Source organism: Microtus pennsylvanicus, chromosome 2 (genome assembly GCF_037038515.1).
Source record: "Microtus pennsylvanicus isolate mMicPen1 chromosome 2, mMicPen1.hap1, whole genome shotgun sequence".
Taxonomy (NCBI): Eukaryota; Metazoa; Chordata; class Mammalia; order Rodentia; family Cricetidae; genus Microtus; species Microtus pennsylvanicus.
Window position 1 is genome coordinate 129,513,016 of NC_134580.1, and position 22,143 is coordinate 129,535,158.

At 49.7% G+C, this 22,143-nt stretch overlaps 1 protein-coding gene across 1 annotated transcript; it reads left to right on the plus strand.

The window, feature by feature from the left end:
- Positions 1–476: 476 nt before the first annotated feature.
- On the plus strand, positions 477–20,409 carry Bpifb1 (BPI fold containing family B member 1). The gene is made up of 15 exons (XM_075962840.1): positions 477–591; positions 2,396–2,534; positions 3,151–3,258; positions 4,041–4,190; positions 4,839–4,920; positions 8,475–8,538; positions 10,212–10,297; positions 11,657–11,836; positions 12,224–12,277; positions 12,620–12,778; positions 13,809–13,876; positions 14,798–14,843; positions 15,739–15,802; positions 18,378–18,454; positions 20,377–20,409. Exons 1-15 carry the CDS (start codon positions 477–479, stop codon positions 20,407–20,409), a joined length of 1,425 nt encoding a protein of 474 aa, XP_075818955.1.
- The last annotated feature ends 1,734 nt before the right edge of the window (positions 20,410–22,143 follow it).

Here is a 22,143-nt window from a genome sequence, read left to right on the forward strand (position 1 = left end):
GGAAAACTAAACAAAATGCTAGAAGAAAAGAGGCGGAGTCAGGGAGGCACCATGGAGCCGCCAGAGTCAGACACGCCGAAACATTACCGGTAAGCCACTGTCACATGGCGATACACATATTAATGGAGATGGGTTAAATTAATAAGTAAGAGTTAGCCAATAAGAAGCTAGAGCTAATGGGCCAAGCAGTGATTTAAATAATATGGTTTCTGTGTGGTTATTTCGGGTCAAAGCTAGCCGGGTGGCCAGGAAGAACAAGTGGTCTCCTACTACTACAGAACCCTGAGTCTCAGAGGTAGTTGTGCCTTGATTATTCAATGATGCACAACTAAACCTTGATTTTTGGCCGGCTGCCTTGTATGCCTCTTCTGGACACTGTGCCCCAGGCATGGGCTTCTCTGTCCAGCTAGTAGGACCCTTTGTGCTTACTCTAGGCCCTGCTACCTGCCACCTACTTCTCATCAACACCCAGGAAAATGTTTGGCCCATGGATTGTCACCCTCCTCTGTGGTTTGCTGGGAGCCACACTGGTCCAAGCTAACCTTGGTCCCCCTGCAGTGCTAAACCTGGGCCCAGAAATCATCGAGAAATGTAAGTCATGACCCTCTTCCCCCAAGCCTCATTACCATAAAGCAAGGGACAGATAGAACAGCCCTCCAAAAAGCAGGGGAATTTTTGTCAAAGGGGTAAATCAGGCATGGTGGAGCCCAAGACTTGAGTGAGACAAGAGTAGTGGCTGAGGTATGAAGGTCTGGGATATTTTGATCTCAAGATCCCATGATGCCAAGATGTCCTCAAATGAAATTATTCTAAAAGCCACTACCCCAGGGGTCTGGGAGCCTTATTAGTAGTATACGGCCTCTGCATGCAGAGATGCACCCCAGTACTGTCCTTGCCTGGACTCCTTTCAACAAGTTAACACCCAGCATATTCCTGGTCCCCAAAGCAGAGGCCTGGACAGAGGGGTGGCCTCAGTCCCATACACAGGTTTGTTACTCAAGCTCCATGACCCTGGGCCTAGCCTCACTCTCCATAAGCACATGAAAAGGTCTTTCTCCCCAGGCCAACCAGAACTTCCAACACCATAGGAACTAAGCAGGGTTACAGTTTTCTTCCCAGCTCCTCTCTGGCATGGGGCATAGTCCTGTGTGCTAGAAGATACTTGGAAGCACCTTCCATCCAGATATGGACACATTGCCTTCTATGACAATGTGGCAATTACCTGGGGGACAAGCACTGTGCCAAAGGCTGGGGGAAGCAGATGACCTAAAGTCTATCCTGTGACGCCCAAACATGTGGCATTTGAGCTATAGGAAGCTTGGAGTGAGCAACCATGGTATAAGTGTGAAGCCAAGGAGTTATGACCAGTGCAGTCTGGAAGGAGATTCCTGCAGAACCCCTGCAGGAGAGTCAGTGGCCCTGTCTAAGCAAGTGACCACTAAGGGTCAGAAGTCACTAGGCAACTGCATCCGTTAACTTCATTAGAAGATAAAAGCCATACCATAAACCTTAGGAGGGGTGTTTGATGTAAAAGACTATATTGGGGCATCAAAGGAAGGAGGACTTGACTAGGAGGGACAAAGAGAACTAACTCTAAGGGGCACCCAGCAATGAGGTAGCACCCAAGGACAGAACACACTCACACTCGGAGACCCCTCCCAAGGTCTCCTGGGCCTGGGTGTGACTAGGGCCTGTTGGATGGAGGGAAGCTAGCAGGGTTATGCTAGGCCAGCACTGGCCTGATGCTGGCAGACAGAAGCTGCAGAGCACATCCCTGCCCTCAGCTGAGAATGTCCTTTGGATGACGTCCCTGGAAGGAGACACTGTTATATCTCTCCAGAGGACCATCTCTGTGTGGCCCCTGGAAGCTTGCTGGAGGCTCTTAGGACTCCTGAGAGCCTATGCTGATAGGGTTAAAGACTGACACCTGGCAAAGAAAAATGCTAATGCATCCAGTCCCATTAACACAGAATAGGCAAATGCTTGGTAGGAACGGCCAAGGGCCCTGGATTACTGTCTAGAGAATGGGCTCTGGCCACTGGTGAAAAGCCAACAGGCACCAGCCCCAAGGCCCTTGCTCCCATTTCTTGCTTGCTCTGCTCAGCACCTAAGGTGCTCTGGACAAGGGGACAGTGAAGGAGCCAGAAGAACATTAGCAAGTGTGATTTGGCCACAAAACTGTCCCCAATCGGCTTCTTAGCTCAAAAAATATTTGGCCTGACTAGGGAGAGGGAGGACACAGGTCCTGCATCCCAGAAGTGACTGGCAACATTCTGAGTGTGAGGATTCCCACTGTCTCAAGACCACCAGTCTCACCTAATGCCAGGTCCAAGGAGTCCTGAGTGATGACCTCCTCAGCCTCCTCATGACCTCTAATTCCTGGACCTATCTGCAGACCTGACCCAGGAACTGAAGAACCACGATGCCACTGCCATCCTCCATGAGTTGCCGCTGCTCAGTGCCATGCAGGAGGGGTCTGGGGGCATCCCCATTCTGGACGGCCTCATGCGTTCTATTCTGAGATACACCATCTGGTGAGCAGTGCTGGACAGGGCTGGGAGCTGCCTCCTCCCCACACCTCTGCCCAAGTATGCTAATTGCTCCACTTTCAGTCAACAAACCTCGTGGGGATTGACCAGACTAAGCCCCTCTTTTGAAAAGTCCCAGAATAGCTAGGAGTGCCCATAGGCAGTGTCATTGGTACCCTAAGAGGCAGTCACATAAGAAGGTAGCCCCAAGTGGTACAGTGTCAGGACCAGGCAATGCTTCTCAGTGGAGGTCATGGCTAAGCCAGAGACACCAAGAAACTAGCATTCCAGGCAAAGGGACCAGTAGGGCAAAACCATGGAGGGGCAAGAGTCACTCAGAATGATTACATTTCAAACCCCACAGCAAAGAGTGACAGGCCAGGAGGGTAGGGCCACAGAGGGGCTCCCGGCCAGCCCAACAGACTGAGGCTAAAAACCAAGGAATCTGCAGAGAGGTAAGCAAGGGTGTAGGGGAGAGACAGAGGTAGGACCATGATGGAGAGGCTGGGCTTGGGGTCTGATCAGATGTGCAGAAGTCAGGAAAGAAGATGGGAACAGGTTCGGGTGGGGGACACACTATCTGAACCTAAATGTGACTCCATCTTCCCTCCTCTCTGTCCAGGATGAGGGTCACCTCTGCTAACATCCTCCAGTTGGTCGTGCAGCCTTCCACCTATGACCAGGAACTGGTAGTCAGAATCCCCCTGAACATGGTGGCCGGACTCAACACGTGAGTATCCCCTGAATCTGACGCAGCTAACCTAACAGCCTCATCTCCTTGCTCTCCTCTCTCCATGCAGATATCTGGAAATGAATCCACAAGTAAGAAGAGCAAGTGCAAAGGCCCTAAGTGTTAACTTGCCTTGCTCAAAAATGGCAGGGGTGGGGGTGGGGTAGAGTTGAGATCAGCAAGCTGTTGGAGCCTGATGATGCAAGCCCAAGACGAGAACTTGGCTTTTATGGAGTATGAGGGTCATGAGCAACAGAAGGTCTGAGCCAAGGAAGAGCTATGGGGGGGGGGGGGGACAGTGTGGGAAGAGTGGAGGCAGGAATGCACCATAGAAGGTCCTTCAACAACTCTAGAGGAGAGAGTGATGGCTGAGGTCAGGTGAACAGAGGAGCAATCAGATTCTTGCTATGTGTTGGGAGCAGGCAGAAACAGCAGGGATTCTATGGAGAGAGAGATCAAGGACTGCTTCAGGGTCTGCTCCCAGGTCACACCGGGAGGAGCAGCCAGCAGCCAAGAGGACTAAGCTTGAGACTGGCAGGCCAGGGGACGATGCAGAATCCACTATTGCCCTGCTATCGTGCGGAACTCAAAGGACATCCAAGTGGGGTGCAGTGTGTGACTTGGAATCCCATGGCATCCATAACGGGTGAGATCAGGAGAGGACTCCAGATGTTGAAGGGATGAGGGGAACCAGCCAAAACAGACAGTGAGGGACAGACACCCATCTGCGGCTCCCATGTGGGCTTGAACAGCTCTCACTCTCACTGATATTGTCCGCATAGGCCACTGATCAAGACCCTGGTGCAGTTCCAAATGAACACTGAGATCCAAGCCCTCATCCGGGTGGAGAAAAGCAAGAGCGGCCCTGCCCGCCTGAACCTTAGTGACTGCTCCAGCAGTGAGAACACCCTGCGCCTCAGCCTGCTGAACAAGTGAGTGCCAGGCTCCATCAGGCCCGTGGGAGAAGCAAACCGTGGCCTTGCCCATGTCCCTCCTGACTCTAGATCTAAGGCTCCTTCCAGCGACCCCAGGATGCCAAAGCAGTTCTGGATGGCAAAGATGAAAGTAGCAATGGTGGCATGACACCGGACAGGAGGGTGGGTGTGGGGTGTGGGTAGCGGTGGGGTGTGTGGGGTGGGCATGCGGCAAACACCTGCTGACAGAGCAGAGCCTCCATTTAAGATTCCCATGTCACCGAGGCAGACCTAGGTGAGCCCAAAGCAAGTTTCTCTTCTTCCTCGACTGGGTGATGTTGGGCAAGTCACCTTCAGATGCTTCCCTTTTCTGGTGTGGAAAATGCTGCTGATGACACTTTCCAGGCAGCAAGAGTGACCTACTCATACAAGTGCATGTCACCTCTCAGGGGACCCGTCAGCTCCCAGCACCCTAATGTCAGCCCAGATCTGTAAAGACAATACCCAGGTCGATGTCTGCCCTCAGCTCAGCCTCTTCTTCAGCTTTGGCTAATACCCCGGGTAAACTTGAGCCAGCTCCTTCTTCCCAGGATCCAATATCACTCTATAAAGCAGGGTCAATTCTCTCTTATAAGCTTCCTAATCTCCTACTCTGCTTTGCCAAAGGCTCTCCTTCATGGTCAACTCCTTGGCAAATAATGTCATGAATCTCCTGGTGCCAGCCCTGCCCCAGATGGTGAAAAACCACGTGAGTCAATCCAGGCTTCTGGCCTATGGAGATGGCATCCCCTGTAGGGCTAGGGTGGGACTGCAGGCTGGTGCCAACCGAGTCTGGTCTCCTTGGGTGGGATCCTTCTGGGACTGAATAATTCCTGAAGCAAAGAACCACCGAGTCAATGAATTGAGCCGCTGAGTCAGCGAGATCATTGAGGTCAACGCAACAGAACAGCCAAACTGTCAGGAGGCTTTGATCAGTGGCATGCTGACTAAGCTTTTAACACTTGTCTCTATGAGGGCTGAGGGTAGAAACTACGTGGAGCTTTTGCTGACTTCCTGGCTGTAAATCCTACCTCCATGCTGACTTTAGTAAAGGGGTGTCATGGGGCAGAACTGGGGGAAGGTGAACAGTAGTAGCGAGCCTCTGTGAGGTGCTGCAGCAAACAGACAGTAGGCAAGAGCAACCTCAAGAGCAGTAGACAACAGCAGGTGAGCAAAACACCCAGGGAGGGGTGGCCTTTCCGCCTTCAAGTTTATTTTAGTGTGTTTTTATGTAAGTCTATATACCTTACCTTTAAAACCTAAGCTGGAAATCCCTGAACATCCAGCATTTTGTGCTGGAATACTGTCATGAGCGAGCTGTGGCATGCCCCTGCTCAGCCGTCCAGACGTACTTTGAAGGCAGTTCAGCCCACCAGACCAACTGCATCTATTTCACTTGTGCCAGTAAACTCAGGCTCTGCGTGTGTGTGTGTGTGTGTGTGTGTGTGTGTGTGTGTGTGTGTGTGTGTGTGTGTGTGGTGCTGGAGATAGAACCTAGGGCTTCACGCCTGCTAGGCAAGTCTTCTACAACAGGAGGCACCTGCAACCCCAATATGCCACAGGTAAACTAACATGCCGTAAGTGGATCCATTCCTAATTACCCGTGATTTCCATTGTAAATTTAAGATGCATTCGCTTCAGTAGTTACCCAGAGGGCTCAGAGCTCCCTGTCAAACAGCTGTCGTTTCTTAACCATAAGCCTACAAGATGCCATTTGTCTCCCTGGTACCATGGCAATGTTTAAATGAAAATGATAACATAATAACTAGCACAAGCTGGGAAGAAAATATTCATAATGTGTCTAGTTGACCATTTGTACATCTCCAGCTCTACCCGCAGGCACTCATATTTTCATGTGACTGTACCTGATGTTCCGTGGTCCTCATCTAGCACTTATAATCGTTATAATAGTTGGATCAGATTTAACTGTGTGTCAAGAGATATTTTTAATGAAATGTTGTACTAAGATTACTTTAAAACAACAGTGATATTTAAAACAACATTTCATATGCATGATGGGGTTTTATTTTAAAACAATAGAGTATCAGTTTCTCTCCAAATTGTTCAAAATTGTATCAAATCCTACCAAGTGACTTTCAAGAAAAAAACAGTGTGGCATTTTTCTTCTGCTAATCATGGTCTATTGTATAACACTGAATTGTGCTTGGTTTTTTTTTTTTAATTCATTCTTGGTAAAGTTTGGTAAAGTGAAAGGAGTGTTGCTTTTCTCTGTAAAAGCTTTACTTTGAAAGATAATCATGTTCTTTTGAAAGTGTACTAATTTCATGAGAAGCTTTAGTGGGAAACGCACATGTGTTTCCCTGAAAAGAGAAGCACTTATTTGAGACTCGTCAAAGAAAACCCCTGTTTCTGTGCTGGGAAACAGTCTACTGAATCTGTTATTAGTAGACTAAATGTCTACATGTTACAGATAAACATCAATTTTACAATCAAATTATTAAAAAAAAACCCTAAGGGCTAAGAATGCACCTTGGTGATAAAGCACTTACTTAACATGCACAAGGCCCAGCACCGAGAGAGAGAAAGAGAGAAAGAGAGAGAGAGAGAGAGAGAGAGAGAGAGAGAGAGAGAGAGAGAGAGAAATCATAAATGAGATTTTACTTTACTGCAAAGATCCAGTTTATTCTTAATATCATGTGTATGGGTGTGTATAGGAGAAGGAGCATATTTTGCATATGTGGGATCCCGCTAAGGCCAGGAGTATCTGATCCCTGAAGCTGGAATTTCAAGCAGGTTTAAATGCCTAGGGTGGGTGCTGTGAATCAAACTTGGGTTCTCTGAAAGAGTAATACACACTCTTAACTGTTGAGCCATCTTTCCAGGCCCCTGGATCCTATATTTTATAGAGTTCATTGAAAAACAGTATTGACCAATCTGGAATAGGCTGGTAACCTCAGCTTCTCAAGAGTCTAGGAAAGGATAGAAGTTCAATGTTTGCCTGTGCCATAGAGCAAGTCAAGGCCAGTCTGGGCAACTTGGCAAGATCCTTCCTCAAAACTAAAAGTAAGCCAAAAGGGCTGGAGATGTTGCTCAGTGGTAGAGCACTTACTGAGCATGTGTGAGACCTGGGAACGGTCCTCAGAGGGGTAGGAAGGAAAGGAGAAAAGGAAGGAAGGAGGGAGGGAAGGAGGGAGAGGGAATGGAAGGAGGGAGAAGGGAAGGGAGGGAAGAAGGGGAAGGGAGGGAGGGAGGAAACAATCCTGGTTCTTCTTGGAAGAGGGGAGGTTGGAGAAAGAGAGTTAGGAATAGGAGAATAAGCAGACACATGTGGTTTCCAGCTCAAGCCAACTGCTCACTAGTATTAGAATTCTAACCCCTGAGTCAGATGTCGCTTGGCCTGTCTGTCCCTCCTCCTCTCTGGGCCGTGGGTTAGGAAAGCTGATGGAAACAGGAAACCATTGTTCACACGTTAGCATTTCTCAAAATACACTATCACACAGGAATATTGAAGGGGGTAGCCAGTGAGATGGTCCTTCCATTAGAGCAGCTAAGCACCTAAAGGTCCACGGATCCTAAAGATAGCATTGGCAAATGTTCACACACACACCTTCAGCAGAACAGCTAAAGCCACACTGCTGCCTCTAGGAGCTACCTATACTTTGACACTTTGGGGCTGGGCTGAGAGGAGGGGTATGTAGTAGCATCCTTGACCTGTGTCCACTAGATGTCAGTATGGCTCATCTGACACATTAAAAAATGTTTCCCAGCGTCTTGCCAGAGACCAAGATCATTTCCTGTTGAAAGGTGCTGTCCATGTTAGACAGAGAACTCCCTGGTGGCACAGCGATGTGTCTGGGGCTGGAAACTCACCAAGATACAGAGACGGCTTCCATCTGATGGGGCGGCCCAGCTGGCCTCTGCTCTAGAGTCTGAGGTGGGAGGAGTTCTGTGAGTTCTTATGGAATGAACAAGTGAATTCTTGGCTTCCTCTAAGGAAGCATGGGCTCCTTTGAGTAATCATAGGTGTTCTGGAGAGGGGAGCTGGCAGGCCAGGCACAATCTGGACACAAGACAAAAGGCAAACTATTGCAGAAAGGCCCTGAGTGGCCTTTAGAACAGCCATGGACTCTGAACAGCAATGGGAGACAGAGGTGGGCAAATCTGTGTGTCCTCAACTCCACAGATGAATATTTGACTAGCTGGGGCACTGCAGTGAAACTCGGGCTGGGGGAGACCAGGCCCGGGACACTGCGGGCGCGGGATCGACTCTTCACTGATGGCCCTGCATTTGTGCTGTTGCAGCTGTGCCCTGTGATCCAGCAAGCCTTCGATGACATGTACAGTGACTTCCTGAAGCTGGCAACAGGTAAGGGCTCTGCTGTCTCAAATGTCTTTTCTTTATCTGCGGGCTTGGACTTCAGACCCCACCTTTACCCAGGAGTGGCCACCCCCTCTTGTCTGATCAGCGCCTTGGGCCCAGAACCAGCACACAGTATTTGCTAAGCCTTGTCCAGATACTGCCACTTCAACTTCATGGTCATCTTATATGTGTGAGGCTCTATCTAAGACAGTGGTTCTCAACCTTCCTAAGGCTGCAACCCTTTAATGCAGTTTCTCATGCTGTGATGACCCCCAACTATAAAATTATTTCATTGCTACTTCCTAACTCATTTTGCTAGTGTTGTGAATTGTAATGCAGATGTCTGATATGCAGGATACCTCATATACAGCCCCCAAAGGCTGAGAACCACTGCTCTATGTGAGCAGATACTCAGGTAGAGCTGAGTTAAAGCCCAGCTCTGATGCTGACTTGCTCCTTACCCTTTTTTCTCAGTTTCCTAATCTGTAAAATAAGGCTTTCTACCTCCCAACCTCAAAGGATTATAGTCACCATTTAAAGATTATAGAAAGTTATGAACATATAGAATACACTGCCTAACACAGAGTTGCTTAAAAATCAATGCATGCCAGATGATGGATAGATGATGGATGATGGATAGATGATGGATGGACAGAGAGACGGACAGATGGATGGATGGATGGATGGACGGACAGACGGATGGATGATGGATGGATGGATGGATGGATGGATGGTGGGTGGGTGGACGGATGGATGAGTGGTAGACTGATTACTGTGTGCTACTGAGAGGAGGGAACAGGGACAAAAGTGAGCTATGTGCCCAGAACAAACTTGATTTTTCCCTCCCTGAAAGTAGCAAAGAGGAGATGTTATAGGCTTCTACCCTCAACCTTGAAAATTGGTCCTTCTCAATCCCTCAGAGTGGTAATCAACAAGGTGGAAAAAAAACCCTACCATGTGCTGATTTAGGATCCAAAGAAGCATGTCACAGGGTAGCCAGAGTGAGACGAAGGGAACAAAGGAAAGGGCCTAATGCATCTGAGGGCTAAATCCAGGGCTGGGCATTTCTGTCTCACTTCCTCGGTGCACTCAATGGCCTGACTGCATGTGTGGAACAATCTCCTCCGAGCTCACAGAGGAGATTCGTGGTACAGAAGATTGGAGCCTAATTCCCCCTGCTCCAATTAGAGGTGAATTGTTATGGCCATGGCTTACCTAGCATGTGTGAGACTCGAGGAGAGAGAGATCAGTGACAGAGGCTGGAAGAGGGCAGGAACAGGCCATGCATTGCCATCTCTACCCAACAGCTGAGAAGATGGGACATCTCCATCCCCGTTCACCAAGCGGAGAAAACCAAGGCAAACACAGGTGATGGTTGAACTTGTAGGTGCACATCTGCAGTCAGCGCCCAGAGTGGGTTGCAGTGAGGTGAGGGAGGCACAGGTTATAAACAGCCTTTCAGGTTTGGCATAGGACTGGATGGGTTCCAGTTATACACATAAAAGTCTATCTCTGTGCTGGTGTTTTGAATGGTCCCTATAATCATTGCCATAGTTACCACCAACAGCATCCTTTTCCCGGACTCTGGCAGTGTTCCTACTTAGAAGCTGGGGCTGCAGAAAATCACCCCACCCGACCACACCCTCCATCCTCACAAGCTTTCTTCTTGCCTTGGGAAGCACCCGTAGGCCTCAGCCCTGGAGCCCTGACGTTTGACCTTCTGTCTCCTGCTATCCAGGACAGTAATATCATGCTCAACCTGAAGGTGAGTGTTCAGACCTCAGAGCCAAGTGGGGACACTGAGGAACAGCTGCACCTCTATGACCACCCAGGGCCTAATACCTACACGGCATCAGGGCACACAGCTGATAAAGTCAGACCCTAAGAACTCTGTGAAAGGCAGCAAGCAGAACTTCATGCCCCACCACCCAAAGGTCCTGACCTCAGCCTTTGACTACGTGTGTATGGCTCCCTGGCTTTCAGGCAAGCTCCTGCCAAACCCCAGACTTCTGATGGCATTGCAGCATGGCCTCAGGACAGAGGCATCCTCAAGGAGCATAGAGCCTTACCATTCCTGGATCCATCACTCCCTGGCTGTGTCGCTCTAGGCAGATTTCTCCACCTCTCTGAGCCTCAGTTTCCCTGACTGTAAAATATCTATTTTAATACTAGGAGACAATTAGATGAAACATACTGGCTTCCCAGACAGGAGGCACTCGGTAACAGTGGACCTCTGTAAAATACCGCACTGCACACTCCTTGTGGGTGGTGTGAGTCCCAGACCTGTTCTCAGGAGTCCCTCGGAAACCACAGCATGGGACAGTTGCTTCTGCTCTGTTGTAGTCTGAATCCTCTCTTCATCTAAAGGGTTTGAGAGGTTGAAGCCCAAGTGAAAAGCAAGCATTTCAGTTACACGCTAGGCACAGGTAGCATGCAGCCACAATCCTAGGCACTCTGAAGATGGAGCCCACAGAGGATCATTGGAGATGAGGTATTAGGGAGCAGCCTAGGAAGATGCCACTCTATAAACATGAGGCAGAAGGACAGAGGGAAGGATGGAAAACAATTGAGGGAGGGACGAAGGGAAAGTAAAGGTAAGGGACTCAGGAGTGGAGGCTGCCAGACACCTGACAGGCATTGCCTTCATCAATCCAAGCTTCCCAACACAAAGGCAAAGCTGCGGAGCAGACAGAATGCCAACTGTGTTAGTCTACTTTGTGTTGCCTGGACACAGTACCTGAATGGTTTATAAGAAATAGAAGTTTAATTGGCTCATGGTCCTGGTAGCTAGGACATCCAAGCACATGGTGCATCTTCTGGTGAGGGCCTCCATGCTGGATCATGGAAGACAGAAGCATGAGGGAGGGTGACAGCAAGGGCAGCCAGGGTTGAGCTTACCTTCCAGTGGCCTACTCCACTGCAGTCACTAGGCCACTCCTGTGCCAGCACTGACCAGTGATCAAGGCCCAGTCACCTCTTGAAGGACTGGGATGAGGCTTCCATCGTGAGACTTCTGGGAGCCAACTTCCCCTCCCCACCAGCACAGTCCTTTCCTTCCAGGTGGTTATGGGATACAATGCAGAATCAAAGCCCTCAAACCACACCCTGTCCTGTGTCTCCTCAGGCCAAGCTGCTGGACTCACAAGCGAGGGTGACCAACTGGTTCAACAGCTCTGTGACTTCCCTGATGGAGACCACCCCAGACGGGGCCCCTTTCAGCCTGCTCCTGAGGCAGGACCTGGTGAATGGCGTTGTGAACACCCTGGTCCCCAAGGAGGAGCTCGTGATCCTGCTTAGATTCGTGGTAAGCCCCACTGCAAACAGGAATAACTCACCTCTGCGTCATCAGCCCACTGAAAGGAGCCTGGGGTGGGCTCCCAATAATGATCAACTCTGCCCTCCCTTCAGAGAGACCCTGTTTCTGACATGTGATGCTAGAGCCAAAAGCACCCCCTTAACACCCAGCTTGGTCTCTGGTTCTGCCTTAAGGGACCGGGGATGTCTATTTCCTCCTCCAGATATCCTCAGGGGGCTCAAGAGCTTTCAGGATCCTGAGGAACCCAGAATGGTGCCTACACCCCAGTAGTCACTAACTCATCAAGATCCTCGTTTCTCCTGAGCCTGGGTACCAACACATACTCCAATCCTCTTACTGCAGCATGTAACTGATCCACGTCTCCCCTCTCTCCAGATCCCTGAGATAGCCCGCCAGCTACAGGAAGACATCAAGGAGATCAATGCAGAGGTGGGTCTGTTTCTCATCTGTAGCTGGCTGGGTGCTTGCTGCCGCTGTCCTTGGGTCTCTGCAGTGGAGAAGAGATGTGGGCTGCTCTCTTGTTTTCCATTATGGGGACCAGGCCCCCTGAAAGCCCAGAGACTTCCTCCAGTCTAGCAGAGAATCTTAAATCTGATGATTACCTGGATGGACTGGTGCTGGGTGATAAGGGCAACTCTAAGGCCCTGCTCCAGGCTGAGAAACCAGAGAACACCCACACAGGGGCACTGAAGAGGGCGGAGGCTGGAGCACAGAGGGGGCCACAAGGGCCTGTGCACTGTAGCCAGGCATGTGGGTCTGATGTCTTTCTAGGCAGCAAACAAGCTGGGGCCCACCCAGATGGTGAAGATTGCCACTTATAGCGGTCCCCAGATCGTGCTGAATGAGGATGGTGCCACAGCAGCCCAAAGTATCATCCTGGAAGTGTTCCCAACCAATACAGACGTCCGGCCCTTCTTCTCCCTTGGCATTGTGAGTTCAAGTGTCTGGAGCATAGAATAAAAGACTGGGAAGGTCTTCCTTTCCATTGATAACCAAGAGTCAAGAACTTTGGGGGGCCATCAGCAGCCCTAGGAAGAGAGGGATATAACTCCCATTAAGGCAGCTACATTCCAGCTAGGGGCATTTTCCAGAGAACAGGCAACATGCAGCTGCTGAACGGCAGAGCTCCTCCTGGAAGGAAGAGGAGGGTCAGAGTAGGGCAGCAACCACATGTACTCCAGAGGGCAGCAAAGACTGGAGAAAGGCAGGCTCATGAGTACTGGCACCCAGGCTTACCCTAGGGGGCGAGCAGTACCTGTTGTAAGGAGGAGGAGTTGACTCCTCATAGTGGGGGTTCTCTATGTGCAGTTCTACACCACACAATCTCAGGGGTGCCTTTTACAGACTATAGGTGTATTAGTACCTCCCAGAGAGTTCACCTTGACTTCCTGGCTTTGCAGTGAAAGACAGCGTGAGAAACCACTTTTCAGACCAACCTAACTCCCTGATGACCCCTCCATGGTCAATGGGAAGCACTGCGGGAAGAATCGGTTACCTGGGCTCCGCTATAAAGGAGCCCAGTGATCGGCCTCGGGATCAAGCTGATGCAAGGCCTGAGCTCCGTGGGTCAAGCCTGACTTAGCCACTGAGCTTTGCGACCATATTAACGGTGCTTAGGGCTTACCAGGGCCACTGACCCTCCCAGGGACATGAGAGGACTGACGGGCTCCCTAGAGGGGTGGTGGGCTTATTGAAGAAAGCGTTTGAACTGCCTGACACACAGTGAGCAACCAGTGTAGGTTGACTGTGTTGGAATTGTCATCCCAGGTTTGAAGGGTCACCTGTAAAACAGGGACTAGGGTATGGAAAGTGGGACCCATAGAGGCTAAACTATTTCCCAAGGTCACAGAGTCAGTAGCCAAGAATCAAATCAGATTTCCTTGACCTCGATCTTTTCTGTATAACCTTCCCTCAAGATAAATTCTCTTCAAAAACTGAGGGCTTGGTTCTCTTGTTGCAGGAGACCAATTATGAAGCTCAGTTTTACATGGAAGGTGACCGGTTTATGCTCAACTTCAATAACATCAGGTAAATGCGTGAATCTATGAGGTGCTGCTGAGTACTGGACCAGAGCAGTGGGTTTCTCTAAACCGCCAGTAGGGGGCACCAGAGATGGCTGATGCCAGAAGGCTGCCTTGCCAGGCCTGATCTGCCTTAAGAGCTAATTCCAAATAGAAAATGAAGGGGCTTTACAGGAGCCACAGAGTGAGCCAGCCCCGCCAAAGGGCTGGCCTGCCATGCCCCACCCAGGCTTAAAACGGCCCATTCTGAAACTTCACAGAAACAGTTACAGCCCCAGGTACTAAACTTGGGGCCCAGCACAGAAGGACATCTGTGCCCCTGCCAGCCCTGCAAGGTCTACCACCTTCTGTCCCAAACTAAATTCAGGTACTCCAACTGGAGGCCCCGGTGATAAATTTAGGGGCATTTAGAGGAGCACTTTATTCAGTCCATACAGGGTAAGATGATAGCTAGGTAGAAAATGGCAGATGACAGACAGACAGATAGAAGTTAGATAGGTAGGAAGATAGATAGATAGATGATAGATAGATAGATAGATAGATAGATAGATAGATAGATAGATGATAGATAGATAGATAGATAGATAGATAGATAGATAGATAGATAGATAGATAGATAGATGAGAGACAGACAGACAGACAGATATCAAACTATTCCATCACCCAAACTGGAATCATTTCTACATGAGTAGTTGAATGGGAATTAGGGACCCCCTCTAGAAAAGACTTGAAGTAATTAGTTTACCAATCCTCCCTCATTCCCGGGTGATTTCCTGTCTTTTGGGCCACCTTGGTTAGACTGTGGCACCGTGAAGCAAGTACCTTTCCTGCTTTACCATTGTCCCACGAGAGCCTGCCTGTGCCTCAATAAATGAAGTTATTGACTGAGACCCCCAAGGAACCACTCTCATAAGTATCTCTGTTACAGTATTGATCGCATCAAGCTGATGATCTCAGATATTAAACTGTTCAATGTAAGTATTAACAGATTATCTCTAAGGGCACGGGACCAGAATGAACCATTCTAAGAGGAGACAATCCACCCAGGATTTGCTTTAAGAAGATATCACAGGAACCCCAGAGTGAGCTGGGGGTTTCCTCACTTCCCTAGAAAGTTTGGTCTGCAGGCTCCCAGTTTTACTGAGCACTGTCTACAGACATAACTGAGAACACCGATCATGTACAGATCTAAGCCTGCTCTCTATTATAAATAATGTCCTTCCACTGACCCTGGGCTGCCCCTTCCCTCTGGTCCTCAGCTTCCCAGGTCCCTAGCCTGAAGAGAGCTCATTTGGGCTGAGTCTTATCTTCATCTTGGGGTTTGTTTTGTTTTGCATTATTTTGAGTTTGGCTGTTGTTATAGGTGATGGTTTTGCCGTTTGGTTTCAATTTTCATTTGCTTTATTTTGTTGGTGGTGGGTTTGGGGTTTTTGTTTTGTTGAGACCAGTCTCACCATGTAGCTCTGGAGCCAGCCTTGAAACTCATGACAGTCCTCCTGCCTCTACCTTCTGATTATTGGAACTGTAGATATCCATTACCACACCTGACATTTCGTTGGTTTCTATGAGTTTTTTGTCTTAAAAAACAATATTTTAATGTAAGGTTCTTCAAAAGCAGCATTCCCTTGGGGTGCTGCCAGCTGGAACAAAGTCCCTGAGGGTAGAGCATTCTCAATGAGCCACAGGCAGAGCAGGGGGGTGCCTCTCCACAGTCTATCTGGTCCACTAAGGCAGCTCCAGCCAGCAGGAGACCTGGCACTCTGACACATGCCTACTGGCTGCCCTTGTCACGGGGGACGAGTAAGGAGCCCTGTGATGGCCCAGAGGACCTGATGAGCAGCTTGGTAATGGCTTTCCTCTTTCTCACAGCCGGATATCCTGAAGAGCACCCTGACTAAGATCCTTAACTACACATTGCTGCCCAATGAGAATGGTGAGTCCCCCAGCCTTCAATGTCCTTTCCTACGCTGCTGAACCTCCTGCCTTTACCTGGGGACCCTTTTATTCATGGACCACTACCTTAGTTAGGGTTTCTGTTGCTATGAAGAGACATTTTCTTTCAAACTACCACACCTACCCACCTTCTAAGCATAGTTCAAATTCTCCCTGCTCCAGGAAGACTCTCCTGTCTCCCCTTCCTACCTCCTCTTCCTACCTCTCCTTCCCACATCCCCTTCCTCCCTCCTCCTCTACCTCACCCTCCTGCCTCATCTCCCTCCCTTCCCCTTCTGAATTCCCCCTCCCAGCCTGGTCCTTTACTAATGACAGATCTAAGGCAGACAGGGAGGAGCTGGCAGTCCCCAGACTTCAGTGCCAGCTAGAACCACGTGCAGACAGAGCTCACTCAAGGGGCCACAGGCAGACTGAGCTCAAGTGCCCACCTACTCTTGCTGGCTGGCTGACCTTGGACAAGCTGCCTGGCCCTCCTGGGCCTCGGGTTCTCCAGCTGTGAAAGGGGAAAGTTAGAGTACTTTCCTCAGAGATAAAAATGAGAGGAAGCAGTGAGAGGTGGGGAGCTGGTACCTGTGACATCATTACCATTTGTGGGGGGTGGAGAGACTGATACCTGTGACATCATCACCATGCATGAGGGGTGGAGATCACAGGTACCTGTGACATCATCACCATGCATGAGGGGTGGAGATCGCTGGTACCTGTGACATCATCACCATGTATGAGGGGTGGAGATTGCTGGTACCTGTGACATCATCACCGTGTGTGAGGGGTGGAGATTGCTGGTACCTGTGACATCATCACCGTGTGTGAGGGGTGGAGATTGCTGGTACCTGTGACATCATCACCGTGTGTGAGGGGTGGAGATTGCTGGTACCTGTGACATCATCACCATGCATGAGGGGTGGAGATTGCTGGTACCTGTGACATCATCACCATGCATGAGGGGTGGAGATCGCTGGTACCTGTGACATCATTACCATTTGTGGGGGATGGAGATCGCTGGTACCTGTGACATCATCACCATGTATGAGGGGTGGAGATCGCTGGTACCTGTGACATCATCACCATGTGTGAGGGGTGGAGATCGCTGGTACCTGTGACATCATCACCATGTGTGAGGAGTGGAGATTGCTGGTACTTGTGACATCATCACCATGTGTGAGGGGTGGAGATTGCTGGTACCTGTGACATCATCACCATGCATGAGGGGTGGAGATCGCTGATCCTGTGACATCAACATCATGTGTGAAGGGTAGGGAGATCTGGTCCCCGTAAAATCATTACCATGCATGAAGGGTGGAGATCACTGGTACCTGTGACATCATCACCATGTATGAGAGGTAGGGAGACTGGTACCTGTAACAGCATCTCCATGTGTTATAGGAGGCTGCTTGTTTATGCCCCAATATGGCCAACTAAATCCACTTAAAACCTGAGAGAGCTTGAAAAGGAATTCTAAAGCAAAAAAGAACAGAGTTTAGCACAGTTTCTTGGTAGCTACAAACTTTTTTTTCCTAGATGGGTTCACATCAAGCAAGGGCAGGCTATTTTAAGAGAGGTGCAGCTTCTTTAAAAAAGCAGCAGCTTCCTGGTTTGCTAGCACAAACAGCTCTGACTCAGGAGGTCCAGCTACAGAGCATTTAAATGGGCTTTGTGAGCAGAGTGCCACAACTTGCTCAATGGCAACATAGACCCTCTGTGTGCCTGAAAATGGGGCAATGTGCATGGCTCTCAGGGGCAGCAAAGAACCATGTGTGATGAGTGGGGAGATCTGGTACCCTGTAACAGCATCACCATACATGAGGGGTGATCGCTGGTATCTATGACATCATAACCATGCACGAGGGGAGATCACTGGTACCTGTGACATCATAACCATGCACGAGGGGAGATCACTGGTACCTGTGACATCATAACCATGCACGAGGGGAGATCACTGGTACCTGTGACATCATAACCATGCATGAGGGGAGATCACTGGTACCTGTGACATCATAACCATGCATGAGGGGTGATCGCTGGTACCTGTGACATCATAACCATGCATGAGGGGAGATCGTTGGTACCTGTGACATCATAACCATGCATGAGGGGAGATCACTGGTACCTGTGACATCATAACCATGCATGAGGGGTGATCGCTGGTACCTGCGACATCATAACCATGCATGAGGGGAGATCGTTGGTACCTGTGACATCATAACCATGCATGAGGGATGATCACAGGTACCTGTGACATCATTGCCTTTTTAATTTTGCTCTATGAGTGGGAAATCTCAGGGAGTGAAACTTCTGCAGCAGGTGTTGGGAGCCATGGCTATTCTTGAGCAAGAGGGTTAGATGTGAGGTGCATTGTGGGACAACCAGAAGCTGGTGCCAGAGGCCCAGGTAGGGTTAGGCAAATGCCAGAGTAGAGGGCACGCATGCAGAAGGAGGGAAACAGCAGGTCCTACATGCCAGATCCAAGGCGTGCTTCCAGGAACTGCGAGCATGCCCACAGCTACCTAGGCCCAAACTGACCCACCACTCTCTGCCTGCATTTGTTATTTCAGGCAAAGTGAGAACTGGAGTCCCCCTGTCATTGGTGAGAGCCTTGGGATATGAGAAATCCGTGTTGTCTGTGAACAAGGTGAGAGGCGTGTGGAAATAACCAGTCTGGGCAGGGGTGGCCTACATGCCACCACTCCTGGCTCTGTCAGGCTGTGGGCACTTATAAGTGGAAAGCCAGTGCTCCTCCCACCCCTCACTCACTTATTCAGGAATATTTCTTGACTGTGTAATATGTGCTAGGCATGGCTCCTAGTGCTTCAGGCCATAGACACAGAAAAAAACACTGTCCCCCTAAGACAGCCTACATTCTAGCAAGAGAGACACCTATATAAACTAATATATAGAATTGAGTAAGTAAAGGCTGGGGAATAAAAGAAGGCAGGCTCAGAAGAGAAAGTGGGAGGCTGGTATTGGTGGGGTGGGCAGGAAAGGCCTCTCTGAAAAAGTGATGTTTGCTGGTACCTGGAAGGCAAGACAGTGAGCCCTGTGGAAGGTGGGAAAAGTGTCCTACAAAAAGGACCAGCAAGTTCAAAGGCCCTGAGGCTGAGATGTTTGCTGTTCCAGGAAAGATAAGGAACAGGTCTGGGATGTGAGGTAGCACCCAATGCTGTAGACTTCAGATTACCCACACCCCTGTGTGGTTAAGACCTCAGCTTGAGGAGACCACAGCGACTGCTGGGTTGGCCGTGCAGCTGCCACCAGGAGTATGGTCAGCAAGGCCTGACACACCCTAGGTGTTTCATAAATGGCTGATAAGCTGGTAACATTGCTGGCTGCAGCTAGGAAGGGGCTGGACAGAGTCAGGCGCCTCACACCCGCGTCAGCCGTAACAACAAGGTCAACACCAACTGTGCTGTCATCTTCACACTGAGCTCATGAGGTGAATCCATAATCTCCTTTTTCAGATGGGGAAACTGAGACTCAATGACCACAAGATCTTTTCCAAAGCCACACACCCTCCTGGTGGCAGAGTCAGGATCTGCGAATGAAACCTGCCCCCATAACCCCTTGCTTTAGCCCCAACTTCTTCATGAGCCAGTCAATGAAGTGCCCATCTTGGTCAGCATACCAGTGGGCATTTATTAGGCACCTACTATGTGCAAACACTGGCCACAATAATGAACAAAAGAGAAGGAAACCTCTGGCCCCTTAGGAGAGAAAGGGGGACTAATGATGAGAAAGCCCGCAGACGACTTGCTGACTGCCCTGCTGTGACAAGGTGTTCGGCCTCACTCTACAGAGGCACTCTGGGCCAAACCTGTGACTCTTACAAGTTCCAGTTTTCCTCCAGCTGCCCATTAGGACCACGGAGCTCCTGAGCCATTTAATTATGGAGAAATCCCAAAATCTAAATCCATATTCCCCCTATTTCCAAATGTCCCGTTTGGCTCTATTGGTTCCTCTGTAGCCAGCAATTCATTGGTTGTGTTCTATAGCTGGGTGGCACCATACATTTCAACTAGTGTAAGGAGAGTGAAAAACAGAGTGAGTTAAACCCAGCACGTGAGAGGAGATGATGGAACACAGACGACAAGGTCATATGCCCAAGCTCGCGTCTACTTTGCTAGGCACTGTGATGAGATCAGAATACAGTCTTGGGGACTAGACCAGAGCAAGTTTTATCATTACACTTAGGTTTTTTTTTCTATTTGTTTTTAAATAGACAATTGTTTAAAACTCAGGTGTCCTCTAGAGACAGCCAGGAATCTGCCTTTATAAAATTCTAGGCGTCCCCTATGGGCTTGAGGACAACTGCCATACACAAAGCAACCACTGCACACAAACCCTTCCAGCCACTGCGCACAAAGCCTTCCACTGGGCCAAGAGTGCTAGAGGAAACTGCGTTACAGGCTCTGTACGTGCGTGTTCAGGGTCATGACTGGTCCCCGAACACCAGGGCTTCCTTCATGGAAAACAAAGGCAGGGCAACCCCCAAAAAGCAGGAAGTAAATATCAAACCAAAGCAATAAACTAACCAGATTGACTCTTCTTCGGTTCCAGGGTGCCCTCAAGCTCACTCCAGTCTCCTTCTAGAACCCTGGCTCTTCTCCCTCCTGGTGAAGACCTGCACCGGAGCTGCCCAGCACAGGCCAGGTCCCCACTGGGAGTGTGGGAGCCATCCATGTAGACTACCCTCCGCAATCAATAAACACTTGCCAGTGGCTCCTTTTGTCAGAGTGGTTTTGTCTAGAATGCAAGCCCCCTGTCTCTGGCAGGCCTGGGATAGAGACCTATGGGAGGGGTTCAGACACCTCTGAGCCAACCTGGCCAAGTCTTTGTCATATGGAAACTCCATGACCACAGAAGGCTAATGGGCCTGGTTGGGGTCTCCTCCCTTTTGGATGGCTTTCGAGCACCCTTTTGTTGATCTTGTAGGCATGGCAGGTCATGTGCTCTCTGAGCCCTGTGGTTCTGGAGACAGGCAAACAGGATACGGCTTCCCCTGGGTGGGCCTCTTTGCCCTTCAAGCGGGGAGAATCACGGTTCTCACCTTGCAGAGCTGAGGTGAAGATTAAATGAAGTGCCTCCTGGCACTCAGCCAGTAGCACTGTGGCCTCACAGGCACTTGCCACCTGACCTCAGGGAACTTATCACCAAGGCCTTTCCTACTCAGACAAAGCATGAGGGCCATTGTCTCTGAGCTTCCGTGAAGGCCCAAGGTTCTGGGACAAGACAATAGGCCTCTGTTTTTAGGCCTGGGTTATGCCCACACCCAAACACAGCCTTCAGTCACACAAAAGCCTTTACAGGAAGACAGGAGCAGTGTCTGGGAAGGGGCAGTACTGGCTGTCAGAGTACAATCTCCAGGCGAGAGCTGGAGCTCAGGGAGGAAAGGGTGCGGCGGGACGGGAGAAGTGATGTAATGATATTATAATCTCAAAGACTAAGTTTAAGACAAAAAGAAAATAAAAATGGAGCTAACACCTGTCCTGCTTGTGCCCCAGTTGTGTAGGAGAAAACCTTAAGCCAACTGGAGATGGTCCTGTCTGTCGTGGGGTGACCACACCACCCAATTGGAGATGGTCCTGTAGCCATGGGGTGGCCACACCATCCAATAATGAAGGAGCTGCGCTCACCCAGCTCGATGCGTGCAGAAGCAAGAGGCTGGGTCCCCACAAGGCAGAGCCTCTGCACAGCTAGGTGGCAGAGAACTCAGGCTTGGAACTGCCGTGGTAGAGCCACCAAATCTCAGTGCCCTTTCTGGGCCCTGACATCAAATCTCAGCTTTCCCTGGGCATGCTACCTGACCTTAATGGGGGCACTTGCCCCTCGAGAGCTCAGCTCCCTCGTGGATAGAATGTAAATAGTCAGAACAGCTGGTTAGCCCCTCCTGTGCAGGCCCATGCTCACATCTGTATGAGTGGCCACAGTAACCTTCACCATCCCCCCAAAGCCATAGGTATGCTTATCATATTCTTTTTCTTTTTTCTCTTTTTTTTTTTTTGATTTTCGAGACAGGGTTTCTCTGTAGCTTTTTGGTTCCTGTCCTAGAACTAGCTCTTGTAGACCAGGCTGGCCTCGAACTCACAGAGATCCGCCTTACTCTGCCTCCTGAGTGCTGTGTTTATCATATTCTGAATGAGGCTTAGAAGAAAATGAACAAGGCTTGTTCTTCATTGCTTAGCTCCTGTATAATGAAAGCAACCATTCCAGGGCCTGTTTGCAATTTTGGTGACCACCCCTTGGTAAAAATGAGATGAGAGCCCAGGTAACATACATAAGAAAGACATGGGAATAGCAGTGGCAAGGTGGCCATAGACACTGTCA